This window comes from Notolepis coatsorum (genome assembly GCF_963971535.1).
Source record: "Notolepis coatsorum genome assembly, chromosome: 13".
Taxonomy (NCBI): Eukaryota; Metazoa; Chordata; class Actinopteri; order Aulopiformes; family Paralepididae; genus Notolepis; species Notolepis coatsorum.
This window is the reverse complement of record NC_140177.1, coordinates 16,142,643-16,168,143: the sequence shown is the minus strand read 5'-3', so window position 1 is coordinate 16,168,143 and position 25,501 is coordinate 16,142,643. Positions and strand designations below refer to the sequence as shown.

Below are 25,501 nucleotides of genomic sequence, written 5' to 3'. Positions count from 1 at the left end.
TCATTAACAATACACTTTTTCAACATATCGTGGACATCGTGATGTTTTGCACAAAACCTCACGTCAGTTTCTAAGCTGCCGCGGCTGAGATGAGACTTACTTTAGCGCAGCACTTTCCTCTCTCTCCCTCACACAGACACACTCGTCCAATTTACGTCACGTACACACACGCACACACACACCCAGAGACGGAGAGGCGGTGACTAAGTTAGCCGCTAACTAAGCTAAGCTAACTAACGTTAGCCGCTAACCCTGGAAATGCTCACAGGGGAGTGATCCACGACACCAGTTCCATAAGGGGGGGGTGGGGGGGGGGGGTTATATTGACGAGACTTGACAACAGAGGTTTATATAATCATCATATTGGTGTGACTGTATCCATCAAAGGGTTAAATCAAGCATTTTTAAGTGCTTTAGGGGAAATGTCAAAATATCGCAATATATATCGTGTATCGTGAAATATCGTGATATCATTTAGAGGCCATATCGCCCAGCCCTACCATCGTCCACACTTTATTTACATATTGTAAAATATACATATACTGTATATATATGAATGTTTTTAAGTTAATCAAAAGATGTCTCTTGCAGCAGTATTTCTTTTGAATGAAATTGCACCAAGACAATTATATCATCAAATATGAAAAGATAAAGACAGTAAAAAAAAATCACGTAAATCCTGTCAAATACCAGCCGTGCTGTAAGTCACTGGTGCTCATTAGGTTTAAGGCTTAGAGTCTAAGGTTTAGACACACATACTCATAACTTCACACATACACACACTTTAGAGTCTATGGTTTAGACACACATACTCATAACTTCACACATACACACACTTTAGAGTCTAAGGTTTAGACACACATACTCATAACTTCACACATACACACACTTTAGAGTCTAAGGTTTAGACACACATACTCATACCTTAGAGTCTAATGTTTAGACACACATACTCATTATCTTCACACACACACTCATACCTTAGAGTCTAAGGTTTAACACTGTTGTGTTGTGCGAGTGTCATTACATTATATTGCATGAGGAGCTAGAATGAACCTCCGATGGATTATCTGATATCAGCACAAACTATGGGATCTCTCCTCTGATTTAAAACAGTGCTGTAGATGGGGATCAGACAGGCTATACTACTACGTTGTAATTCCTACAGGGAATTTAAATCCTGTCAGATAGCAGCCATGCTATGCTGTAAGTCACTGGTGCTCGTTAGGGTTAGCTTCCTGCCTCTACGTTAGGGTTAGCTTCCTGCCTCCTCGTTAGGGTTAGCTTCCTGCCTCTACGTTAGGGTTAGCTTCCTGCCTCTACGTTAGGGTTAGCTTCCTGCCTCCTCGTTAGGGGTAGCTTCCTGCCTCCTCGTTAGGGTTAGCTTCCTGCCTCCTCGCTAGGGTTAGCTTCCTGCCTCCTCGCTAGGGTTAGCTTCCTGCCTCCTCGCTAGGGTTAGCTTCCTGCCTCCTCGCTAGGGTTAGCTTCCTGCCTCCTCGTTAGGGTTAGCTTCCTGCCTCCTCGCTAGGGTTAGCTTCCTGCCTCCTCGCTAGGGTTAGCTTCCTGCCTCCTCGCTAGGGTTAGCTTCCTGCCTCCTCGCTAGGGTTAGCTTCCTGCCTCCTCGCTAGGGTTAGCTTCATGCCTCCTCGTTAGGGTTAGCTTCCTGCCTCCTCATTAGGGTTAGCTTCCTGCCTCCTTGTTAGGGTTAGCTTCCTGCCTCCTCGCTAGGGTTAGCTTCCTGCCTCCTCGCTAGGGTTAGCTTCCTGCCTCCTCACTAGGGTTAGCTTACATTTACATTTACATTTAGTCATTTAGCTGACGCTTTTATCCAAAGCGACTTACAAGTTCTGTGCGACAAGACAGCAAGAAGGGTATAACTCTATCAGCTGAGTAACAATGTTCATCAAAGTGTTGCGTGTTACAGTGTAGGTTAGTTTATTAGGACAAGTGCATGACATTAAGGTTAGTCGGGGTTAGATTTTTAATTTTTTTTTTATATCATTTCAGATAATGGTTGAAGAAGTGAGTCTTTAGTCGACGGCGAAAGATTGGACGGGATTCGGCTGTCCTAACTGGGATGGGTAGTTCATTCCACCATTGTGGGGCAAGGACTGAGAATAGGCGGCTTCTCTTTGATGACCCTCCGGGAGCTTGGATAGGAGTAGATCTGAGGCGGCCAGAAGATGCAGAGCGTAGGGGTCTTGAGGGTGTGTAGTTAGAGACCATTGACCGGAGGTAGGCGGGAGCGGTTCCCTTTGCCGCACGGTATGCTAGGTCGAGGGCCTTGAAGCGGATACGTGCAGCAATGGGGAGCCAGTGCAGGTCCCTAAGAAGTGGGGTGACATGGGCCGACTTCGGTAGGTTTGAGATCAGGCGGGCCGCTGCATTTTGAATGAGTTGAAGAGGCTTGGTGGCAGTGGCCGGGAGGCCAGCTAGCAGTGCGTTGCAGTAGTCGAGGCGGGAGATGACTGTTGATTGGACGAGGAGTTGGGTGGCTTCTTTTGTCAGGAAGGGGCGTATCCTTCTGACGTTGCTCAGGAGGAATCTGCAGGTTCTGGTTGTCGCTGCGATGTGAGCAGAGAAGTTCAACTGGTCGTCGAGGACAACACCAAGGTTCTTGGCGGTCGGCGATGCGGTCACAGCTGCATTCTCGACTGTGATGGAGAGGTCGGTCAGGGGGGAGGATTTGGCCGGCAGGTGGAGCAATTCTGTTTTGCTTAGGTTCAGTTTGAGGTGGTTGGTCGTCATCCAGGCGGAGATGTCGGACAGACAGGCCGAGATCCGCTCAGAGACGTGGATATCTGAGGGAGGGAAGGAGAGGAAGAGTTGAGTATCATCAGCATAACAATGATATGAGAAGCCATGAGACGTGATAATGTTACCCAGTGATTTAGTGTAGAGGGAGAAGAGAAGGGGTCCTAGGACCGAGCCCTGGGGGACACCCGTCCGGAGGGGGCGGGTGGCCGACAGAGTCCCTCTCCATGACACTTGGTAGGAGCGGTCATTGAGGTATGATGTCAGCCATGTCAGCGCAGATCCAGCCACTCCCATTCCTGCGAGGGCCGCGAGGAGGATCTGATGGTTGACTGTGTCGAAGGCTGCAGATAGATCTAGGAGAATCAGGACAGAGGAGAGGCCTTTCGCTTTTGCTAAGTGAAGTGCCTCTGTGACCGCAATGAGGGCCGTTTCTGTGGAGTGGCCAGTCCGGAAGCCAGACTGATTGGGGTCTAGGAGGTCATTCTGTAAGAGATAAGCAGTAAGTTGGTTGGATACAGCACGTTCAAGTGTTTTAGAAAGAAAGGAGAGAAGAGAGACAGGGCGATAGTTGGCTATGACGGTGGGGTTCTGGGTTGGTTTTTTTATGCCTCCTTGCTAGGGTTAGCTTCCTGCCTCCTCGCTAGGGTTAGCGTCCTGCCTCCTCGTTAGGGTTAGCTTCCTGCCTCCTCGCTAGGGTTAGCTTCCTGCCTCCTCGCTAGGGTTAGCTTCCTGCCTCCTCGCTAGGGTTAGCTTCCTGCCTCCTCGCTAGGGTTAGCGTCCTGCCTCCTCGTTAGGGTTAGCTTCCTGCCTCCTCGTTAGGGTTAGCTTACTGCTTCCTCGTTGATCAGGAGTAAAAACATCCTGCTGCTGTTGATATTGATATGTGTTGCTGTGACCAGGTTGTCGGCTTGTGACCAGAAGATCGCCGGTTCGACTCCTAGAAGAAGGTCTAGGTGTGGGGGAATCACTGAATAACGCTCTGCCCCTTCCTCAACAACTGCTGAAGTGCCCTTGAGCAAGGCACCCCGATTGCTCCAGGGAAGCTAGTCAGCGACTGACGGTAGACTGTGGTTGTACCTGGCAGCTCCCTCGTGTCAATGTGTGTAACGGTGTGAAGTGGGGCATCGCTGAGCTGCACACTGACTCTACCATCAGTAATTAAAGGTTCCAAAATACACGTATTGATGACTCCTGGGCCTTGTGATACAATCCATTAGACAGGATTAACAGATTGGTGTTGCTGTGGTAGAAACCAGCACCTCCTATTGTAGGATGAACAGAACATAATCTAATTGAATAGAATAGAATAGAACAGAACAAAGTAGAGTCCAGCAGAACAGAATTGAATAGAACAGAGTAGAAACGGCCATACTACATCAGGACAGAAAATTATAGAATAGAACACGGTAGAACGGAACATAATAGAGCAGAACAGAACAGAACAGAACATAGGAGAACAGAACAGAACATAGGAGAACAGTACAGACAGATTTTCCTTTAGCATATTCAAAGATGAGAAAACTATGTATCCTTAGAGTCTAAGGTTTGGACACACATACTGATACCTTAGCGTCTAATGTTTAGACACATATACCTTAGACTAATGTTTAGACACACATACTCATAACTTCACACATACTTTAGAGTCTAAGCTTTAGATACACACTCATACCTTACAGTCTAAGGTTTAGACACATATAGCTTAGAGTCTAAGGTTTAGACACACATACTCATTATCTTCACACACACTCATACCTTAGAGTCTAATGTTTAGACACACATACTCATTATATTCACACACACTCATACCTTAGAGTCTAAGGTTTAACACCATCATGTTGTGCTAGTGTCATTACATTATATTGCATGAGAAGCTAGAATGTTATGAGTCATGTGATGTCCTTGTTCCCTCAGATGGAATGTCTGATATCGGCACAAACTATGGGATCTCTCCTCTGATTTAAAAGGGTGCTGTATAGACAGGGCACAGGCTATAAGCACTTTGAACTGCAACCTCTGTATGAAAAGTGCTATACAAATAAAGTTATTATTATACTACAGTAATCTCTCTGATTTAGACTGTGCTGTAGATGTGAACATGGCCAGGCTATACTACAGTTATCTATACTACAGTAACGTTGTTTGCGACCAAGATGTCTGCGATCGAATACCATTAATATTAGATGCACTTGTGCAGTGGTTCAACAGTGACGCCGCTTTTAAACCATTCACAGCGGTTCAATCCCCAGGTCTCCCCTCGCTCAACACCCACTGTTGAAGTGCCTTTGAGCAAGGCACTTGACCCGCAACTGCTCCAGTGGTCAACAGTGTCAGACTGTGGTTGTACTGGGCAGCTCCTAGTGGTCAACAGTGCCAGGCAGGTTGTACTGGGCAGCTCCTAGTGGTCAACAGTGTCAGACTGTGGTTGTACTGGGCAGCTCCTAGTGGTCAACAGTGTCGGACTGTGGTTGTACTGGGCAGCTCCTAGTGGTCAACAGTGTCAGACTGTGGTTGTACTGGGCAGCTCCTAGTGGTCAACAGTGTCAGACTGTGGTTGTACTGGGCAGCTCCTAGTGGTCAACAGTGTGAGACTGGGGTTGTACTTGGCAGCTCCTAGTGGTCAACAGTGTCAGACTGTGGTTGTACTGGGAAGCTTCTAGGTGTGAATGTCACATGGAACTGTGTGAGTGTGAAGCAGGGCATTGCTGAAAAAGAGCATCTGTGCTCAGCGAACCAACCCTGGTAAATAAAGTAAAGTGAAGATATTGTTCACAGTGTATTCGGTCGGACACAAGTTATCCTGTATACATAGTAATCTGGACTGAAAGGCTTAATTTGCATGCTGTTAAAGTTGGTCAGAATGCAGCCATATTATATCCCAGATGATGCTCATCATTAGATTCACTGTCTGGTTGATGGTGAGTGTTTTCCTAATCAGGCCTTACATTGACCAAATGTTTATCCTAATAAGCCTGTCATAAACACATTTCTCAGGCCATAGCAATTAGAGTATTGATTTCATTTGTTTAGTCAATGACTTGTATCTATTGGTATTCATTCATGTTATTTACCAGTGGTTTGACTGGTACATATTCATGTGTTCTTGACTGGAATCCAGTGTCATTTTGTTACATCAAACACTTGTGTTTTCTCGAGAAGAAGACTTTTCTATAATCTGATTGCTGTGTTTTTTGTTTGTACAATAACTTCCATGGATTACGGCCACCATATCTAATAATCAGATTACTATAATCCACATTTACATTACATTTACACATTTAATAAACGGGTTACTATAATCATTTTACATTTAATAATCAGATTACTATACTCCTGTTACATGTAATAATCAGATGACTATAATCCTGTTACATTTATTAATCACATTACTATAATACTGTTACATTTAATAATCACATTACTATAATACTGTTACATTTAATAATCACATTACTATAATACTGTTACATTTAATAATCACATTACTATACTACTGTTACATTTGTAATCTATTACTCCTGAAATGTGTTGATGTATCTTTTGTTCTGGTGTTTGTCTTCCAGTGGGGAAGACGTCTCTGATCACCAGGTTCATGTACGACAGCTTCGACAACACCTACCAGGTGAGCCTCACCAGCACACACACCTTCCACATGAGAGGAGATGAGATGGGATGATACTGTATATGATATGATGTAATATGATAGAGATGAGATTAGAAGAGATATGAGATGAGATGAGATGAGATTAAATTAGATGAGATGAGATGAGATATGATATGAGAGATGAGATGAGATGAGATTAAATGAGATGAGATGAGATGAGATATGATATGAGAGATGAGATGAGAAGAGATATGATATGAGAGATGAGATACGATGAGATAAAATAAGATATTCCTTTATTTATCCCCTTGGGGGAATTTCGGAAACTACATTTAATAATCAGATTAGTATAATCCTGTTACATTTTATAATCTGATTACTATAATCCCTTTACATGTAATAATCTGATTACTATAATCCTCCTACATTTAACAATCTGATTATTATAATCCTTTTACACATTTGGAAGAGACGTGTTCATGCACCCAAATATTGATTTGGCTGCACTAGACAATAGGGAAAACACATGTGAATTCTTACAATCAGTGGGATTTCCCTTTAAGTGTCCTTTTTCCACAGCTTTTCACAGACTGGAAGCACAGAGCAGGTCTAAGTGATGGAGTCCTGAGGGCAATAGAAATTAAATTAGTTTTCCAGCCTGATTCGATTTCATCACGTATTGCCTCTCTTTCCTTATCGGCCCTTTGTGGGTTTGGTGCTCTTTAATGGTGGGGGCCTCTCTGTTGTAAACAGCTAATGATAAAGGAAGACATTTTGTTGGCCCGATGTGGGACGTATTTGAGACGCGTGGAGGCGACGCAGGGACCTACTGTAGCTGTTAACACTCACAGGAACCTACTGTAGCTGTAAACACTCACAGGAACCTACTGTAGCTGTAAACACTCTTACAGGAACCTACTGTAGCTGTAAACACTCTCACAGGAACCTACTGTAGCTGTAAACACTCACAGGAACCTACTGTAGCTGTAAACACTCTCAAAGGAACCTACTGTAACTGTAAACACACTCACAGGAACCTACTGTAGCTGTAAACACTCACAGGAACCTACTGTAGCTGTAAACACTCACAGGAACCTACTGTAGCTGTAAACACTCTCAAAGGAACCTACTGTAACTGTAAACACACTCACAGGAACCTACTGTAGCTGTAAACACTCACGGGAACCTACTGTAGCTGTAAACACTCACAGGAACCTACTGTAGCTGTAAACACTCTCATAGGAACCTACTGTAGCTGTAAACACTCTCACAGGAACCTACTGTAGCTGTAAACACTCACAGGAACCTACTGTAGCTGTAAACACTCACAGGAACCTACTGTAGCTGTAAACACTAACAGGAACCTACTGTAGTTGTAAACACTCACAGGAACCTACTGTAGCTGTAAACACTCACAGGAACCTACTGTAGCTGTAAACACTCTCATAGGAACCTACTGTAGTTGTAAACACTCACAGGAACCTACTGTAGCTGTAAACACTCACAGGAACCTACTGTAGCTGTAAACACTCTCATAGGAACCTACTGTAGCTGTAAACACTCTCATAGGAACCTACTGTAGCTGTAAACACTCTCACAGGAACCTACTGTAGCTGTAAACACTCACAGGAACCTACTGTAACTGTAAACACACTCACAGGAACCTACTGTAGCTGTAAACACTCACAGGAACCTACTGTAACTGTAAACACTCACAGGAACCAACTGTAGCTGTAAACACTCTCACAGGAACCTACTGTAGCTGTAAACACTCTCACAGGAACCTACTGTAGCTGTAAACACACTCACAGGAACCTACTGTAGCTGTAAACACTCACAGGAACCTACTGTAGCTGTAAACACTCACAGGAACCTACTGTAGCTGTAAACACTCACAGGAACCTACTGTAGCTGTAAACACTCACAGGAACCTACTGTAGCTGTAAACACTCACAGGAACCTACTGTAGCTGTAAACACTCACAGGAACCTACTGTAGCTGTAAACACTCTCACGGGAACCAGTCGTCAACTAATTTACACTTAATTACTTTTAGCTGTATATTTTAGAATGTATATCTTTAAAAAACCTGACTGTATTTGTATTCTTATGTGTGATTTGTGATTTTTGACTATACCTAAATGTTTATTGTGAGCGATCTGTAATGCTGAATTTCTCTCGGTATCAATAAAGTACTTCTATTCTATTCTATAATCCATGAATCTATTATCTGGCAAATCCGTAAAATAGTGAATTTTTTGTTGTTGCTATCGATGCTAACTTTCTCCTCTCCCGTTTGTTTTTCTATCGCAGGCGACCATTGGGATCGACTTTTTATCAAAGACCATGTACCTGGAAGACCGGACAGTAGGAAACCTTCGTTTATTGATTGATTACTTCATTCATTCATCACCTTTATTTTGTGCCTTTATGTTCTATCTGAAAATATATATTTACAAACAGGTGGGTGTGTTTGTGTGTATACACACGCCTACATACACTTATCACATTACTGTAACATATTGTATTTACAGTTTCAGTCAATGCATTCTAGAGTAAGAAAACAACCTATTGTATCCTCAGTGTTGACTAATCTTTTGATTTGATTTGGTTCATTACTGTTCCCCTCACAGACCAATGACATCATCAAGCAGAGCTCAAGCTAGTGTCCTGTAGGGCTGAGTGATATGGACATGCAGTCTGGTCTCCTGTCCTCTAGCTGTCCCCCCTGTAGGGCTGAGTGATATGGACATGCAGTCTGGTCTCCTGATCTTTAGCTGTCCTCCTTCAGTTCACCAATAGTCATAGGACTTTGTTGACTAATCGATTAGTTGATGTAACAGTTTCCCACGGGGTCGTGCAGAAGGACCTCTTCAGATCTAGTGCTGAACAGAGGTGTGCTTGTCATTATTCAGTCACGCAGAAGGGCCTCTTTAGATATAGTGCTGAACAGTTATAAATATAGACTTAAACTAGAAGCAAAAGCAAAGCTTTAATACTAAATAAAGAATCTTAAAAAAGATAAATAATAATTGTCTAACAAAGCCCTGTTTAAGTAAGACTAAACCAACTGAGTAATCAACTAACAAAGCCTTAGTTAACTAAGACTAAACCAACTGAGTAATCAACTAACAAAGCCTTAGTTAACTAAGACTAAACCAACTGAGTAATCAACTAACAAAGCCTTAGTTAACTAAGACTAAACCAACTAACAAAGCCTTAGTTAACTAAGACTAAACCAACTAACAAAGCCTTAGTTAACTAAGACTAAACATACTGACTAATCAACTAACAAAGCCTTAGTTAACTAAGACTAAACATACTGACTAATCAACTAACAAAGCCTTAGTTAACTAAGACTAAACCAACTGACTAATCAACTAACAAAGCCTTAGTTAACTAAGACTAAACCAACTAACAAAGCCTTAGTTAACTAAGACTAAATCAACTGACTAATCAACTAACAAAGCCCTAGTTAACTAAGACTAAACCAACTGCCTAATCAACTAACAAAGCATTGGTTAACTAAGACTAAACCAACTGACTAATCAACTAACAAAGCCTTAGTTAACTAAGACTAAACCAACTGACTAATCAACTAACAAAGCCTTAGTTAACTAAGACTAAACCAACTGACTAATCAACTAACAAAGCCTTGGTTAACTAAGACTAAACCAACTGAGTAATCAACTAACAAAGCCTTAGTTAACTAAGACTAAACCAACTGAGTAATCAACTAACAAAGCCTTAGTTAACTAAGACTAAACCAACTGACTAATCAACTAACAAAGCCTTAGTTAACTAAGACTAAACCAACTGACTAATCAACTAACAAAGCCTTAGTTAACTAAGACTAAACCAACTGACTAATCAACTAACAAAGCCTTGGTTAACTAAGACTAAACCAACTGAGTAATCAACTAACAAAGCCTTGGTTAACTAAGACTAAACCAACTGAGTAATCAACTAACAAAGCCTTAGTTAACTAAGACTAAACCAACTGAGTAATCAACTAACAAAGCCTTAGTTAACTAAGACTAAACCATCTGACTAATCAACTAACAAAGCCTTAGTTAACTAAGACTAAACCAACTAACAAAGCCTTAGTTAACTAAGACTAAACCAACTAACAAAGCCTTAGTTAACTAAGACTAAACCAACTGAGTAATCAACTAACAAAGCCTTAGTTAACTAAGACTAAACCAACTGACTAATCAACTAACAAAGCCTTAGTTAACTAAGACTAAACCAACTGACTAATCAACTAACAAAGCCTTAGTTAACTAAGACTAAACCAACTGACTAATCAACTAACAAAGCCTTGGTTAACTAAGACTAAACCAACTGAGTAATCAACTAACAAAGCCTTGGTTAACTAAGACTAAACCAACTGAGTAATCAACTAACAAAGCCTTAGTTAACTAAGACTAAACCAACTGAGTAATCAACTAACAAAGCCTTAGTTAACTAAGACTAAACCATCTGACTAATCAACTAACAAAGCCTTAGTTAACTAAGACTAAACCAACTAACAAAGCCTTAGTTAACTAAGACTAAACCAACTAACAAAGCCTTAGTTAACTAAGACTAAACCAACTGATTAATCAACAACTGTGTGTTAATCCTGGTTGGATACACCGGTACAGTACCTAAAATGTGTGTGTTAATCCTTGTTGGATACACCGTACAGTACCTAAAATGTGTGTTAATCCTTGTTGGATACACCGTACAGTACCTAAGATGTGTGTGTTAATCCTTGTTGGATACACGGTACAGTACCTAAGATGTGTGTGTTAATCCTTGTTGGATACACCGTACAGTACCTAAGATGTGTGTGTTAATCCTTGTTGGATACACGGTACAGTACCTAAGATGTGTGTGTTAATCCTTGTTGGATACACCGGTACAGTACCTACAAGACAAGATACAAGAGTTTTATTTGTCACAGCATACAGGTATACAGTGAAATGCGGGGGGTCTCGCCCGCAACGATGTGCATAATACAAGTAATAATATAATATAAGAGTCCAACCAATAGAGCGACATAGTGCAATAAACAAGTAAACAAAGTAGGCATATCGGTATCTGTACATGAGCTATTTACAGAGCATGCCACAGGTCCTGTGGCAGTGCAGTACACTGTTAGCTACGGATGAGGCATTGGGTCTTTATGTACACTGCTATACAATGCTATATTTACAATCTCAAGCTATACTATTCTTAAAGTGATCTTTCCTTCTGTAAAGTGTCCGTAGTGTGAGCGTGTGCAGCATGAGTGTGTGTGTGTGCTCATGTTAAAGTGGCTGCTAGTGTGTGAGCGTGTACAGTGTGTGTGTTGTGTGTGTGCTCATGTGTGCTTGTGTGTGGAGAGTTCAGTGTTCAAGGCTCTGATGGCCTGTGGGAAGAAGCTGAGCCTAAGTCTCTCTGTCCTCGTTACTGGTGCTCGCAGGCGTTTGCCTGACCGCAGCAGCATGAACAGGCTGTTGTTGGGGTGGTGAGGGTCTTTCATTATCCTGCAGGCTCTGGATTTGCACCTCTTGTTGTATAGGACCTGCAGGGTTGGTAGTGCAATACCCGTGGTACGCTCGGCTGAGCGCACCACTCTCTGTAGGGCCTTCTTGTCCTGTACCGTGCTGTTGCCATACCAGGCAGTGATGTTTCCAGTCAAGATGCTCTCTACAGCTCCGGAGTAGAAGGACTGGAGTATCTTCCCAGATACTCTGAACTTCCTTAACTGTCTCAGGTGGTAGAGGCGCTGCTTCGCCTTTTTTACGACTGAGTCTATGTGTGTTGTCCATGTCAGGTCCTCTGAGATGTGGGCCCCCAGGTACTTGAAGCTGCTCACCCTGTCCACGGTAGCCCGTGTATCCTCAGTGGTGTGATTAAGATGTGTGTTAATCCTTGTTGGATACACGGTACAGTACCTAAAATGTGTGTGTTAATCCTTGTTGGATACACGGTACAGTAACTAAGATGTTTGTGTTAATCCTTGTTTGATACACGGTACAGTACCTAAGATGTGTGTGTTAATCCTTGTTGGATACACGGTACAGTACCTAAGATGTGTGTTAATCCTTGTTGGATACACGGTACAGTACCTAAGATGTGTGTGTGTGTGTGTGTGTGTGTGTGTGTGTGTGTGTGTGTGTGTGTGTGTGTGTGTGTGTGTGTGTGTGTGTGTGTGTGTGTGTGTGTTAATGTACTGCAGGTACGACTGCAGCTCTGGGACACGGCGGGCCAGGAACGCTTCAGAAGCCTGATCCCGAGCTACATACGAGACTCCACGGTCGCCGTGGTCGTCTATGACATCACCAGTAAGTGGCATTAGTCAAAGTCTATATCGTTAGCATTAGCCCATAGCGCTGTTGGTGTCGGAAGTTAATTCCATGAGCAATCGACGATGTCGACCGGAGCGATATGATTGGACGTGAAACAGGTCTTAACATTCAGAACGTTGACCAATCAGAATTGAGTCTAATACATTTGCTAAACACTGTAGACAAAATCATATTGAATATTTCAAGAATATCAGAATGTTTGGGAACATGTTACAGGAAGTGGATTTGTGACATATCATATTATAGGCATTATACTATCCTTAGATTATTAGACTAAGAAATACACGTTAAAATGCAATATGAATCTTTATGAATAGTTATTACTTCAGCAATATCTCACGGTATGGTCATGTGATTAATCACAGTTAACTATGGACAGTCATGTGATTAATCACAGTTAACTATGGACAGTCATGTGATTAATCACAGTTAACTATGGACAGTCATGCGATTAATCACAGTTAATTATGGACAGTCATGCGATTAATCACAGTTAACTATGGACAGTCATGCGATTAATGACGGTTAACTATGGACAGTCATGTGATTAATCACAGTTAACCCTGGACAGTCATGTGATTAATCACAGTTAACTATGGACAGTCATGTGATTAATCACAGTTAACTATGGACAGTCATGTGATTAATCACAGTTAACTCTGGACGTCATGTGATTAATCACAGTTAACTATGGACAGTCATGTGATTAATCACAGTTAACTATGGACAGTCATGCGATTAATCACAGTTAATTATGGACAGTCATGCGATTAATCACAGTTAACTATGGACAGTCATGCGATTAATCACAGTTAACTATGGACAGTCATGCGATTAATCACAGTTAACTATGGACAGTCATGCGATTAATCACAGTTAACTATGGACAGTCATGCGATTAATCACAGTTAACTATGGACAGTAGGGGTGTTACCGGTACACAAAAAACACGGTTTGGTACGTACCCCGGTTTTGAAGTCACGGTTCGGTACGGGTTTACGGTACAGTGGGGTAAAGTTTGGCTTTCCATGTTCCACTCAGACAGGGGTGATGTAGTGTGCAGTAACTGTTAAGTAGGGCTGCCAATGAATATTCTATATTAAAATGAATAATCGGCTTGTTAAATTTTTTAAATGATATATAAGAATTATATTAGATAGTGAAATAAACAGCCCCCGGTGGGTGTGGCCTGAATGCGCTGCATGACGGATAGGAGACACGCAACATCATTGAGTTGAACAACGTGCGAGTAGTAATGAACAAACGCAACCATCGGTTTATTTTATTTTATTGATGGATTAAAAAACACACAACAAGGATCCAAAGGATAACATGAGAGAGTAAAACCCTTATTTCCGTCATGGTCCCATGGTTGCGAAGACAGTGATTTGCACTCTGAGCATCTCAAGCCCCGGTTGGAAATACTTCGGATTTTGATTAACTTGTGGAACCTCGAGACAGTTTTATGCAAGCTATGTAAACTACAGCTGGCCTACCTTCTTTTTTATGCTAACGCTATTTTGGGAGTTCTAGCGTCAAGAATGTAAGTAGCCTACTTTTCTGTTTTAGCACTTAATGTAAATCATCCCTCATGTTTATCACACCTTGTTCGGAGGCGCGTTTCTGTGTATGAATGTCCGTTCAATATGCCGTAAACTATCATTAATTTGATCTCCGAGAGACAGCCCCTTCTCAATCTAGCACCAATTCCACCTTACGCACTGAGACAGGGTGTGTGTGTGTGTGTGTGTGTGTGTGTGTGTGTGTGTGTGTGTGTGTGTGTGTGTGTGTGTGTGTGTGTGTGTGTGTGTGTGTGTGTGTGTGTGTGTGTGTGTGTGTGTGTGTGTGTGTGTGTGTGTGTGTGTGTGTGTGTGTGTGTGTGTGTGTGTGTGTGTGTGTGTGTGTGCCACACTATGAGGCTATGCTAAATTACAGATAATCTCCTCATTATAGCGTGGGCTGAACGAACAACATCCGGTCCTTTGCGCAAATTATATTTTGGGAAGGGGTGAACTTGGAGTTTTGAATACAATTCTGCACGCAAAGAAAATGTCTGCACGTGCGTTCCGTTAGTGTTTTAATTAGGGATGCTCGATATTGGCTTTTTTACCGATACCGATATACCGATATTGTCCAACTCTTAATTTCCGATACCGATATATGCAGGGTTCCCCCCCCCCCCCCCCCCCAAAAAAATTGAATAATTTCAGGTAATTAACATTAACATCTCTTGTTGTGGAATTAACACAACATTATGCATACTTTTTACAATAAATAAAATCACAATTTGTTCTTACTTGCTTGCCTGGGTAAATAAAGGTTATAGAAATGTAAAAAAATAAAAATAAATAATTTGAAAACCGATACCGATATTTTCCGATATCACATTTTAATGCCTATCGTCTGATAATATTGGACATCCCTAGTTTTAATGTACCGTTGCAATGGTTTGGGACACAGCGCGTACTGAACCAAAGGTCCAGTACTGAAACGGTTTGGTACGGATACGTGTACCGTTACACCCCTGATGGACAGTCATGCGATTAATAACGATTTAGATACTTTAATGGATTGACAGCTCTTGGGCTACTTGGGCAACAACACTGTTGTTTTGGGGAACTGCTGCTCCTCATTAACTGGCCCCGGATCAGTGGTTGCTTCGCGTGACGCTGCTTCCTCCCGCAGACGTGAACTCGTTCCAGCAGACCTGCAAGTGGATCGATGATGTCAGGACGGAGAGAGGAAGTGATGTCATCATCATGCTAGTGGGCAACAAGACAGATCTGGAGGAGAAGAGGTGAGCTGAGCGCACATCCCATAATAGGTTTACAATACATTTAGTATCTATTGATGTGTATTTCAGGAAAGTACAACAAATAATGAAGGTATACCGTCACGGATCCATGCAACGGTATCGATTTTTTTTACTATACTGTCGTTTCGTTCACGATATATATATATATACACATTTTAAACAAATATACATACTGTACTGTGTATTTTTAAGTTAATGCAAAAGTAATTCCTCTGCAGCAATACTGAAAAAAACATGTTAAAAACATATTTTACTGTGAACGAAATAGACAATTATGACAATTGTATTACAAGATGACAAAATAAATATATTTGATATCACATTGTAATGTGTACTGGAAAACGTAATACCATCAAATACTGTTAGATATCGGCGGTCGGGTGGCGTAGCGGAGATTGCGCTCGTCACCAATGCAAGAGGCTGCGGTCTCGACTCCCGGAGTCAGCGTTGCCCTGCGGCTTGGGCCGGTCGTCATACTAACTCGTTTGGCTGAGTTAGCGGGAGGGGAGTCGTGGGTGGTAATCTGGCGTTGTGGACAGCGACGCCTACAGGTCGGGTCTGGGCGCCTGCTCAGCGAAAGGCAGGAAATGGTGAAGGCAGCGTGACCTCCCACGCGTTACGCTTCACCAATGAGAGTCCTCGCTGCCAGGTGAAAAGAGAGCCGCTGGCTGTCTCCGCATGTGTCGGAGGAAGCATGTGGTGGACTTCAGGGTTCCCTTGTACCGACCAGTAGGAGGAACATGCGCACAACAACCAGGTGGGGGGGGGGAATTGGCATAACGACTAAAATTGGGATGGGGAGAAAAATAGAGAATCAGGCGGAGAAAAAGATAATACAAAAAGAAAACTAAGAAAGATATATTGCGGTACAGTATGACTTGTTGACCCAAAACACACTTCAATCATCAATATCTGACTAACAAACTGACTGACAAAGACTAACCATCGTACTGTCCAGTGGCGTCGTTAGCCCTGGGCTTCCGGGGCTTTAGCCCCGGATGTTTTTCTCCTAGCCCCGGATCTAATAAAAAAAAAAAAAAATTGTTTATATTTTTTTTTACTTTTTTACTTTTTTTTTGTGTCAGCATCCCCATTGTCTGTGCTGAATGTTTGTTAGTGTTTGGTATTTTTTGTTGGTTTTTAGTACTTTTAAAAAAATTTAGTAAGTAGTTTTCATTTGATCCTATAATTTTTTCATTCACAGATTTGTGGACTTTTTTTTAGTGTCCTGAAAGGCGCCTTATAAATCAAATGCATTATTATTATTATTATTATTATTATTATTATTATTATTATTATTATTATTATTATTATTATTATTATTATTATTATTATTATTATTATTATTATTATTATTATTATTATTATTATTATTATTATTATTATTATTATCATCATCCAGGAGGGAAAATACACTTTGGATAGTAGGGACTGCATCTCTGCCTGTCCTGACAAGGAAAAACTGTAAAGACTAGAGATGAACTGTTTATTTATTTTGTACATAGGCTGTGCATATGTTTGTTTGTTTGTTTGTTTGTTTATTTGCTTATGTGTATGATTCTTAACTGTGTTTTTATTTTGTTATTGGTGTATGTATATGTGTATGTATGTACAGTATATGTATATATATATATATATATATATATATATATATATATATATATATATATATATATATATATATATATATATATATATATATATATATATATATATATATATATATATATATATATATATATATATATATGTGTATATATGTATATTTGTACTCCTGTTGGGGCTTCTTGGACCAGATCAATGTTTTATCTGGCTAAATAAATAAATAAGAAACTGATGATTTGGTCCTGTTAACTTTGAATGTTCTATGGGGACTGCCCAGATCCCTCTCATGGACCTGGACCTCACTTTGAGAACCTCTAATGATTCTAGTTATTCAGTATTCATCTCTAATTACTCTAAAATTGCGTATTTCTGTGTTCTCCACGCCCCCCGGGCTGAAGCCCCCAATGTTTTCTAACCCTAAAAACGCCCCTGGTACTGTCCTTTACTATTATGCACTTTGCCACTAAATAATCTTCCTTGCCTATATTGCTACCTACTATGCTAATGTATCTCTACTACTATGCACTCAACACTGCAGCACCCAAGTTTCAGCACTGTTTAACAAACATTGTTGCTCAGCTGAAGAGTTGTACCCTTCCTGCTGACCTGTTGTACAGAACTTGTAAGTCGCTTTGGATAAAAGTTAGAACTAGTTCCTAGTTCCATTAATCTGTAATGCTGTCATACAGCGACCTCAAACGAGGCAAACAAACCTGCTTGGTTTTGCAATTTGTTTAATTTCTTTTGTTTTTGTCCGACGTGTGGGTTGGAGTTTAGTAACTTATTATACTGTGGCTTCCTCCAGACCTCTCTTAGCAGAGCCTGGGGTTTGACAGCGTCACAGATTCTACCTTAAGGTTAATCAGGCTAGATTCTGCTCTTTAAATTCCCAATCCTCGATTCAAACACAGAGAGACTAACTACATCTAATCTACATCTACTCAAAATGTAAACGTTCAAAAAGAAATGCTGAGTGGCGTCTGGTTCTCCTACAGACAGATCACCATCGAGGAGGGAGAACAGAGAGCCAAGGAACTGAACGTCATGTTCATTGAGACCAGCGCTAAGACCGGCTGCAACGTCAAACAGGTGAGAGCTGCAGGCGCCCTGAGGGTCATACAGGGGTGTAAAGTACTTCAGTAATTGTACTTCGTTACAATACTTAAGTACTGTTTTGTACTTTACTCACGTATTATTAGGTTTGTATACTTGTACTTTTACTCAATTACATTTCAGAGAAAAAAAACATTAAACACCTGCTATCAGAAGAATAGACAGTCGGGAAAAAAAGGTTTTAACTTTTTCTTTTTAGTACTTAAGTACATTTAAAAGTAGAAACTTTTTTACTTTTACTCAAGTGTGTTTTTAGCCAGATACGCTGACTTTTACTTGAGTACGATTTTGAGACGGTACCCATACTTTCACTTAAGTATAATTTCTGGGTACTTTTTACACCCCGTCTGTAGTCTCTGAGGGTCATACTGTAGTCTCTGAGGGTCATACTGTAGTCTCTGAGGGTCATACTGTAGTCTCTGAGGGTCATACTGTAGTCTCTGAGGGTCATACTGTAGTCTCTGAGGGTCATACTGTAGTCTCTGAGGGTCATACTGTAGTCCCTGAGGGTCATACTGTAGTCCCTGAGGGTCATACTGTAGTCTCTGAGGGTCATACTGTAGTCTCTGAGGGTCATACTGTAGTCTCTGAGGGTCATACTGTAGTCTCTGAGGGTCATACTGTAGTCTCTGAGGGTCATACTGTAGTCTCTGAGGGTCATACTGTAGTCTCTGAGGGTCATACTGTAGTCTCTGAGGGTCATACTGTAGTCCCTGCGGGTCATACTGTAGTCTCTGAGGGTCATACTGTAGTCCCTCAGGGTCACAGTCTCTGGACAAAGACACTCTAACAAAAGGATGATGACGCATTACAAGCTGCGCCAATGGGATGAAAATGGAACAGTTCCTGACTCCCAAAGGTAGGTCTTGAGTCCACGTTTTAAAAGTGTCAACAGTTTGTGGTGCTCTCGGGTGGTTGGGGAGAGCATTCCACAGTCTGGGTGCGGCAGAGCAGAAGGCTTGATCGCCCATGGTGTGCAGCTTAGTCCTGGGGGCTTTGAGGAGGTAGGCTGTGCCGGAGCGGAGGGAGCGTGAGGAGGACTAGGGGGTGAGGAGTTCCTTAAGGTAGGCAGGGGCACCACCGAAGTCTCAAACAAACTTGTTTTGCGCTGGATCTGGATCCTGGACAGTCAGGACAGCTGAAACATGCCCAATTATCTGCCATCGACTGAAAACACTATCCAGTATTTTACTATCATACACTTTTCTACTAAGTAATTTACCTTGTCTATACTACTACCTACTATGCGAATGTGTCTATACTACTAAGCACTCAAGACTGTAGCACTCAAGTTCAACACTGTTTGACGAACAATCTTACTGACCCTTAGCTGCCAGAGTTGTACCCTTCCTGCTGACTTGTTGTACAGAACTTGTAAGTCGCTTTGGATAAAAGTATCAGCTAAATGTAATTGTACATGTAAATCTACAGGTCAGAAAAACTTCAATTTAGAGTCAGAATGTTCAGAACACCTTCAACTTGCAAGAGATTTCTATGGTAAAGAAACGATAGACACCAGACAGGGTGATGTATTGCTGGATGCCTCCGTCTCTCCTGCAGCTACAGGAACATGAATGGACTATTAGATCACTCCTAGCTTCAGCTGTGGTTCATGCAGCTGTAAACCCACCAATGTCACTCCTTGTGTAGCTCATGTGACAAAGGACTTGGTTAGGCTCCCTTTGAGAAATCTCTTCCCTAGATATGAGGAATACATTAGCACAGTGTAGCTTCCTCTGTGGCTAAGTGAGCTAGCAAGATAGCATGAAGAGAACTCTGACTCTCTCTCTCTCTCTGTCTCTCTCTCTCTGTCTCTCTCTCTCTCTCTCTCTGTCTCTCTCTGTCTCTCTCTCTCTCTCTCTCTCTCTCTCTCTCTCTGTCTCTCTCTGTCTCTCTCTGTCTCTCTCTGTCTCTCTCTCTTTCTCTCTCTCTCTCTCTCTCTCTCTCTCTCTCCTCATCATCCTCTCTGTGCTTCCAGTTGTTTCGTCGTGTAGCAGCTGCCCTCCCTGGCATGGAGAGTTTGGACGACGCCAACCCTGAAGGCAGTATCCTTTATACCACGTTTCTACAGAACAACACGGAACAGAACGTCCCACTCCACTGACACATGCCTTCTCTATTTGAACGACCACATCAAACAAGAGGTGGACGCGGGCAAATACTGCGGCATGGTCATGCTGGACCTACAAAAGGCCTTCGACACTGTCAATCACACCATTCTGATTGACAAGCTAAAAGCAATTGAGCTGGATGCAATCCTACCTGGAGGGGAGAGAGCAGATGGTGGAGGTAAACGGTACCTTACCCCCCCCCCCCCTCACAGTGAGCTGTGGTGTTCCACAAGGAAGCATACTAGGTCCGCTACTGTTCCTAATTTATGCAAATGACATGTCGTCAGCTTGTGACTGCAACTTGTTCCTGTTTGCGGACGACTCAGCCCTGCTGGTCTCTGACAAGAACAAGTTACAGGTTGAAAAAACCCTCAGCTCAGAACTAGGCAAAATCTGCACCTGGCTCGCTGATAACAAACTATCATTACACATGGGCAAAACAGAGTCCATTCTCTTCGGATCAAATAACAAACTCAGCAAGACCGACAGCTTCTCGGTTACAGTGGGTGACAATATTGTCACAAGGAAAGATGAAATTACCTACCTGGGTTCCATCCTAGAGGCTAATCTTTCCTGTGACAAAATGGCATCCAATGTAATAAAAGAAAGTCAACCAACCAACGCGATTCTTGTACCGGATCTCCTCTCTGGTAAACAAGAATACCCTGAAGACTCTGGCAGGAGCACTCATTCAAGGGTACTACGACTATGCTTGCACCTCATGGTACCAAAGCACCTCAAAGGCACTAAAAAACAAATTACAAACATCTCAAAACAAGCTAGTCAGACTACTGCTTGACCTTACTCCTAGAACCCACCTCACCCCTGCCCACTTTGACAACCTAGGATGGCTTAGAGTAGACGACAGAGTACAGCAACTTGCAATGGGCCTGGTCTACAAGATACACTACGCGACCAAGGTACCCATGTACATGTCAAAATACTTCCCAAAGGTCAGTGAATACCACGATCACAACACCAGAGGGAGTTCCACAAATCATGTTAAACCTAGATTCGGCTCAAACAAGGGACTAAACACGTTTCGCAATTATGCCACAACAATGTGGAACGCCCTAGCCACAGCTGTAAAGGAATGTGAATCACTACCCACCTTCAAAACCACTCTCAAAAAACACCTACGGGAGACTACAATTCTAAACTGGCCCCTGTAAATGTCCTAACCCAGTTGTACAGTAAAGACCAAGTATGGCTTTGTCAGTATTCCAATGTACAGTGCCCCCCCCCCCCTACCCAACCCCCCCCCCCCCCACCTCCAATGTACAGCCCCACCCAACCCCACCCCACCTACCCAACCTCCTCCAATGTAGAGTAAATGACCAAGTATGGTCTTGTCAATATTCCAATGTACAGTTTTGCTTGTACAGTTGTACAGTGTCCCCCACCCACCCCTCCTACCCAACCCCCCCCCCCACCCATCCACCCAACCACCTCCAATGTACAGTCCCCCCCCCCCCACCTACCCAACCTCCTCCAATGTACAGTTTCTACATCAAATGTATATACTCTCTTTTCTGGACTCTATTCGTATCACAAACAGTACTGTATTTGCAAATCTGGTATGTCATAAATGTATAGATGTAGCAGTACTGTCTCTCTGTATGTCATGTATGTCATATATGTTATGATGAATTGAAAATGGGAGACCCTGATGTAAACAAGACGAAAGTCTTTCTCTGGTCTGCATCCCCTTAACAATTGTATGTATTGAGCTGTACTGTACTGTACCCATTCTGCAATCTGTTAATAAAGTTTTCAATCAATCAACATGAAACAACACAGAACATCACAAGAACAACACGAAACAACATAGAACAACACAAGCATACATGCCCTGGTAAATAAAGGTAAAAAGAAAAAGATAACATAATGAGATAAGATAATATATGATACTGTAAACTAAGATAAAAACGTATATATTTCTTTTTACCAAGGGCAAATTGCATTGTTTTGACAGCATCATGATTGATCCACAGTAGGGAGCATTCAGCACAGCTCTCAGACACAGCCAGGGTTCTGAGTATGGGTGGCAGTGTGGGTAAATATGTAGGGATAGCACCACCTACTGGCTGTCTAGGTAGTGACAAGAGAGAGAATGAGCCATAGTGGAGGATCAGTGTGTATGTGAACCTGTATATATAGTCATTATAGTGGAGGCTACTCACCGGTAACTAAGTCACCCAGTGGGGAAGGTGGGGGTACGGCACATGCTCCGATCCAGCGTGTGTGTGTGTGTGTGTGTGTGTGTGTGTGTGTGTGTGTGTGTGTGTGTGTGTGTGTGTGTGTGTGTGTGTGTGTGTGTGTGTGTGTGTGTGTGTGTGTGTGTGTGTGTGTGTGTGTGTGTGTGTGTGTGTGTGTGTGTGTGTGTGTGTGTGTGTGTGTGTGTGTGTGTGTGTGTGTGTGTGTGTGTGTGTGTGTGTGTGTGTGTGTGTGTGTGTGTGTGTGTGTGTGTGTGTGTGTGTGTGTGTGTGTGTGTGTGTGTGTGTGTGTGTGTGTGTGTGTGTGTGTGTGTGTGTGTGTGTGTGTGTCATAAAGACCTTGTAATTGAGATGAATTGATTTCTGTGCTGTCTGTTCATCCATAAACAACTGCCACCAGGGTTTTGGTTTTTTATCACTAACTATGCTGGTGAAAGTCAATGGAATGGTAAATGGACTGCATGTAGCGCTTCTATACTCATGCCTCACGTTCAACCTGTTCACACACAGACACACAGTATACTGACAGCGGAGGCAGCCATGCAAGGTATGTGCACCACATACACGCAGTACTGACAGGAGGCAGCCAGTGTGACTCTAAGAGCTGCTTGGATTGACTGAAATGACTCCCAATTTGTACTAAATAAGACCAACAAGTTGATTTTCTATATTATTCTATTCCATTTTATTCTGTTTTATTCTATTTTCTATTATATTCTGGTCTAATGTATTGTATTATATTGTTTTATTCTGTTCTATTATATTATATTTTGTTCTATTCTATTGTTTTATTCTTGGTTTGTTCTGTTCTATTCTATTCTATTATAGTATATGCTGTTCTATTATATTATGTTCTATTCTGTTTTGTTCTATTATATTATTTTCTATTCTGTTATTTATGTTCTATTCTGTTCTATTATATTATGCTCTATTCTATTATGTTCTTTTCTAGTATGTTATATTCTGTTCTGATATTCATGTTCTATTCTATTCTGTTATTTTCTATTCTGTATTCATTTTGTATTCTATTCTGTTATGTATGTTCTATTCTATATATAATAGACCTATAGACAATGTATACTTGACTCTCTTATCCTCCCTTTACTTTTTTCCTTAACTGTAAAACTTCCAGTGATTGACATCAAGCTAGACAAACCGGCGGAGCCTACCGTCCCGGAGGGCGGGTGCTCATGTTAATGCAGAGCTGCCATTGGACAGCTCCCTTCACACCATAGGCTTGTTGTGTTGCTTCCTACTGGTTAGCTTCCAGTTGACTTCTCCAATTGGATATCTGGATATCTGGGCCTCGTATCTGATTGGACAAATCAAGTGTTCTATTTCAGTCCTCTTCAGTTGTAAGATATTGTATACTTTGTCAATATGTAAGTGCCAGGAAGAAGAAGAAAAAAAAACTAAAGAAAAAAACGAACTACTGAAACAAATTAAACGAAAAGCGAACAAAAAGAGTTTTAGAAAATGAAAAAAGGGAGAAAAAAGGAATTGTTTTGGCTGTTATGTTTTGTATTTTTTATATATAAAAGGGAAAGCACCAAAAATGATGCCTAACCAACAAGGTCCTCCTCCAAGATGGCCGACCACGTCTGAATGTCTGCAGCACGCATGCACGCTGATTTGACCTTTCGGCCTGCTCTCTGGGGTCGCTCCCGCTCTGGACGGAGGTTGACTATCTTAGAATGTTTTATAGCATCTCTCTCTCTGTCTCTCACCCCCCCTCTCTCTCTGTCTCTCACCCACTCTCACTCTCACCCATCTCATGAGGATAACAGTTATTTGATATTCCCACTCAGAGGACCTGCAGTAGTTTTATCTCCAACAGTAGCTGTGACGCGCGGCTCTTATCTCTATGGGTTTAACTTTTTCTAGAACAAAAGACTGTACTGTGGTAAAATTAAAAGATGAAAAAGAACTGAATATCACAACCCTCTCTCCCCTCTCCTCTGCACTCGTCTCTCCCTCCCTCCTCTCTTCTCTCTTTTCCTGTCCTCTGCTCTCATCCTCTCCCTCTCCACTCTTTCTCTCCTCTCCCATCCTCTCCTGTCCTTTACTCCTCTCTCTCCACTCCTCCCCTCTCTCCCTCCTATCTCCTCTCCTATGCCCTCCTCTCTCTTATCCTCTTCTCTCTCCACTCCTCTCCTATCTCCCTCTTGTCCTTTCCTCTCTCCCTGTCCACTCCTATCTCCTCTCCTATGCTCTCCTCTCTCTTCTCTCTCCCTCTCATCCTCTCCTCTATCTCCACTCCTCTTCTATGCTCTCTCCCTCCCCTCCTCTCTCCCTCCCTCCATCCTGGTAATACAATACGTCCCACTGTAATGCACTGCACTGTATATAATGATGTACTATGTCTGTATTGTGAACGTCCCTGTGTAGCAGTGGTCTGTGTTCACCAGTATGAATAATGTAATAACGTTTAACCATTAATAAATTAAAGATTAAAGGGCTTCACTCTCCTAACCATTCACACTTAAACCTGCAGCAAAATGGTCTCCTCTCTTAAAAGCTTTAAGGGGTTCTTGTTGTTATTCCTTTATGTGTCCACTAGGTGTCTCTCTTGTCCGGGCGCTTGTTTTGAGGCATCTGGCTGCGACCAACATGGGGTTTTGAATAGGTCAGGAGGTAAAGTGTCAACCTTACGCCCCTAGTGGCCATGTTCCCACCGGAGAAAGATCATCATTAGTTTAAAATTATTACAAATCAATACCAGCATAGTCACATTGGAGTCACAATGCCTTCTGCGATATATGCAGAAATAAACCACAAAATGAATCAATAACGTGCCATTTTTGTTTAAAAAAAAACTAACTGCAAGGATATAATCAGAATCAATAAAGGATGATTGAAGGAAAAACTGAATATCACAACCCTCTCTCCTCTCCTCTCCACTACCCTCCTCTAAGACAGGGGTTCCCAAAGGGGGGGGGGGGG

The 25,501-nt window shown here is 42.1% G+C and overlaps 1 protein-coding gene across 1 annotated transcript in view; it reads left to right on the top strand.

The window, feature by feature from the left end:
• The window catches only part of LOC311238667 (ras-related protein Rab-6B-like), a 32,940-nt gene extending 7,921 nt beyond the window's left edge, over window positions 1-25,019 (top strand). The window contains exons 2-8 of the mRNA XM_084326809.1: window positions 6,321-6,379; window positions 8,674-8,727; window positions 12,569-12,674; window positions 15,384-15,495; window positions 18,114-18,207; window positions 20,210-20,276; window positions 23,691-25,019. Coding sequence (XP_084182935.1) covers window positions 6,321-6,379; window positions 8,674-8,727; window positions 12,569-12,674; window positions 15,384-15,495; window positions 18,114-18,207; window positions 20,210-20,276; window positions 23,691-23,755 — 557 coding nt within the window. The 3' untranslated portion in view covers window positions 23,756-25,019. The remainder of the gene's footprint in view (window positions 1-6,320; window positions 6,380-8,673; window positions 8,728-12,568; window positions 12,675-15,383; window positions 15,496-18,113; window positions 18,208-20,209; window positions 20,277-23,690) is intronic.
• Window positions 25,020-25,501: the final 482 nt, after the last annotated feature.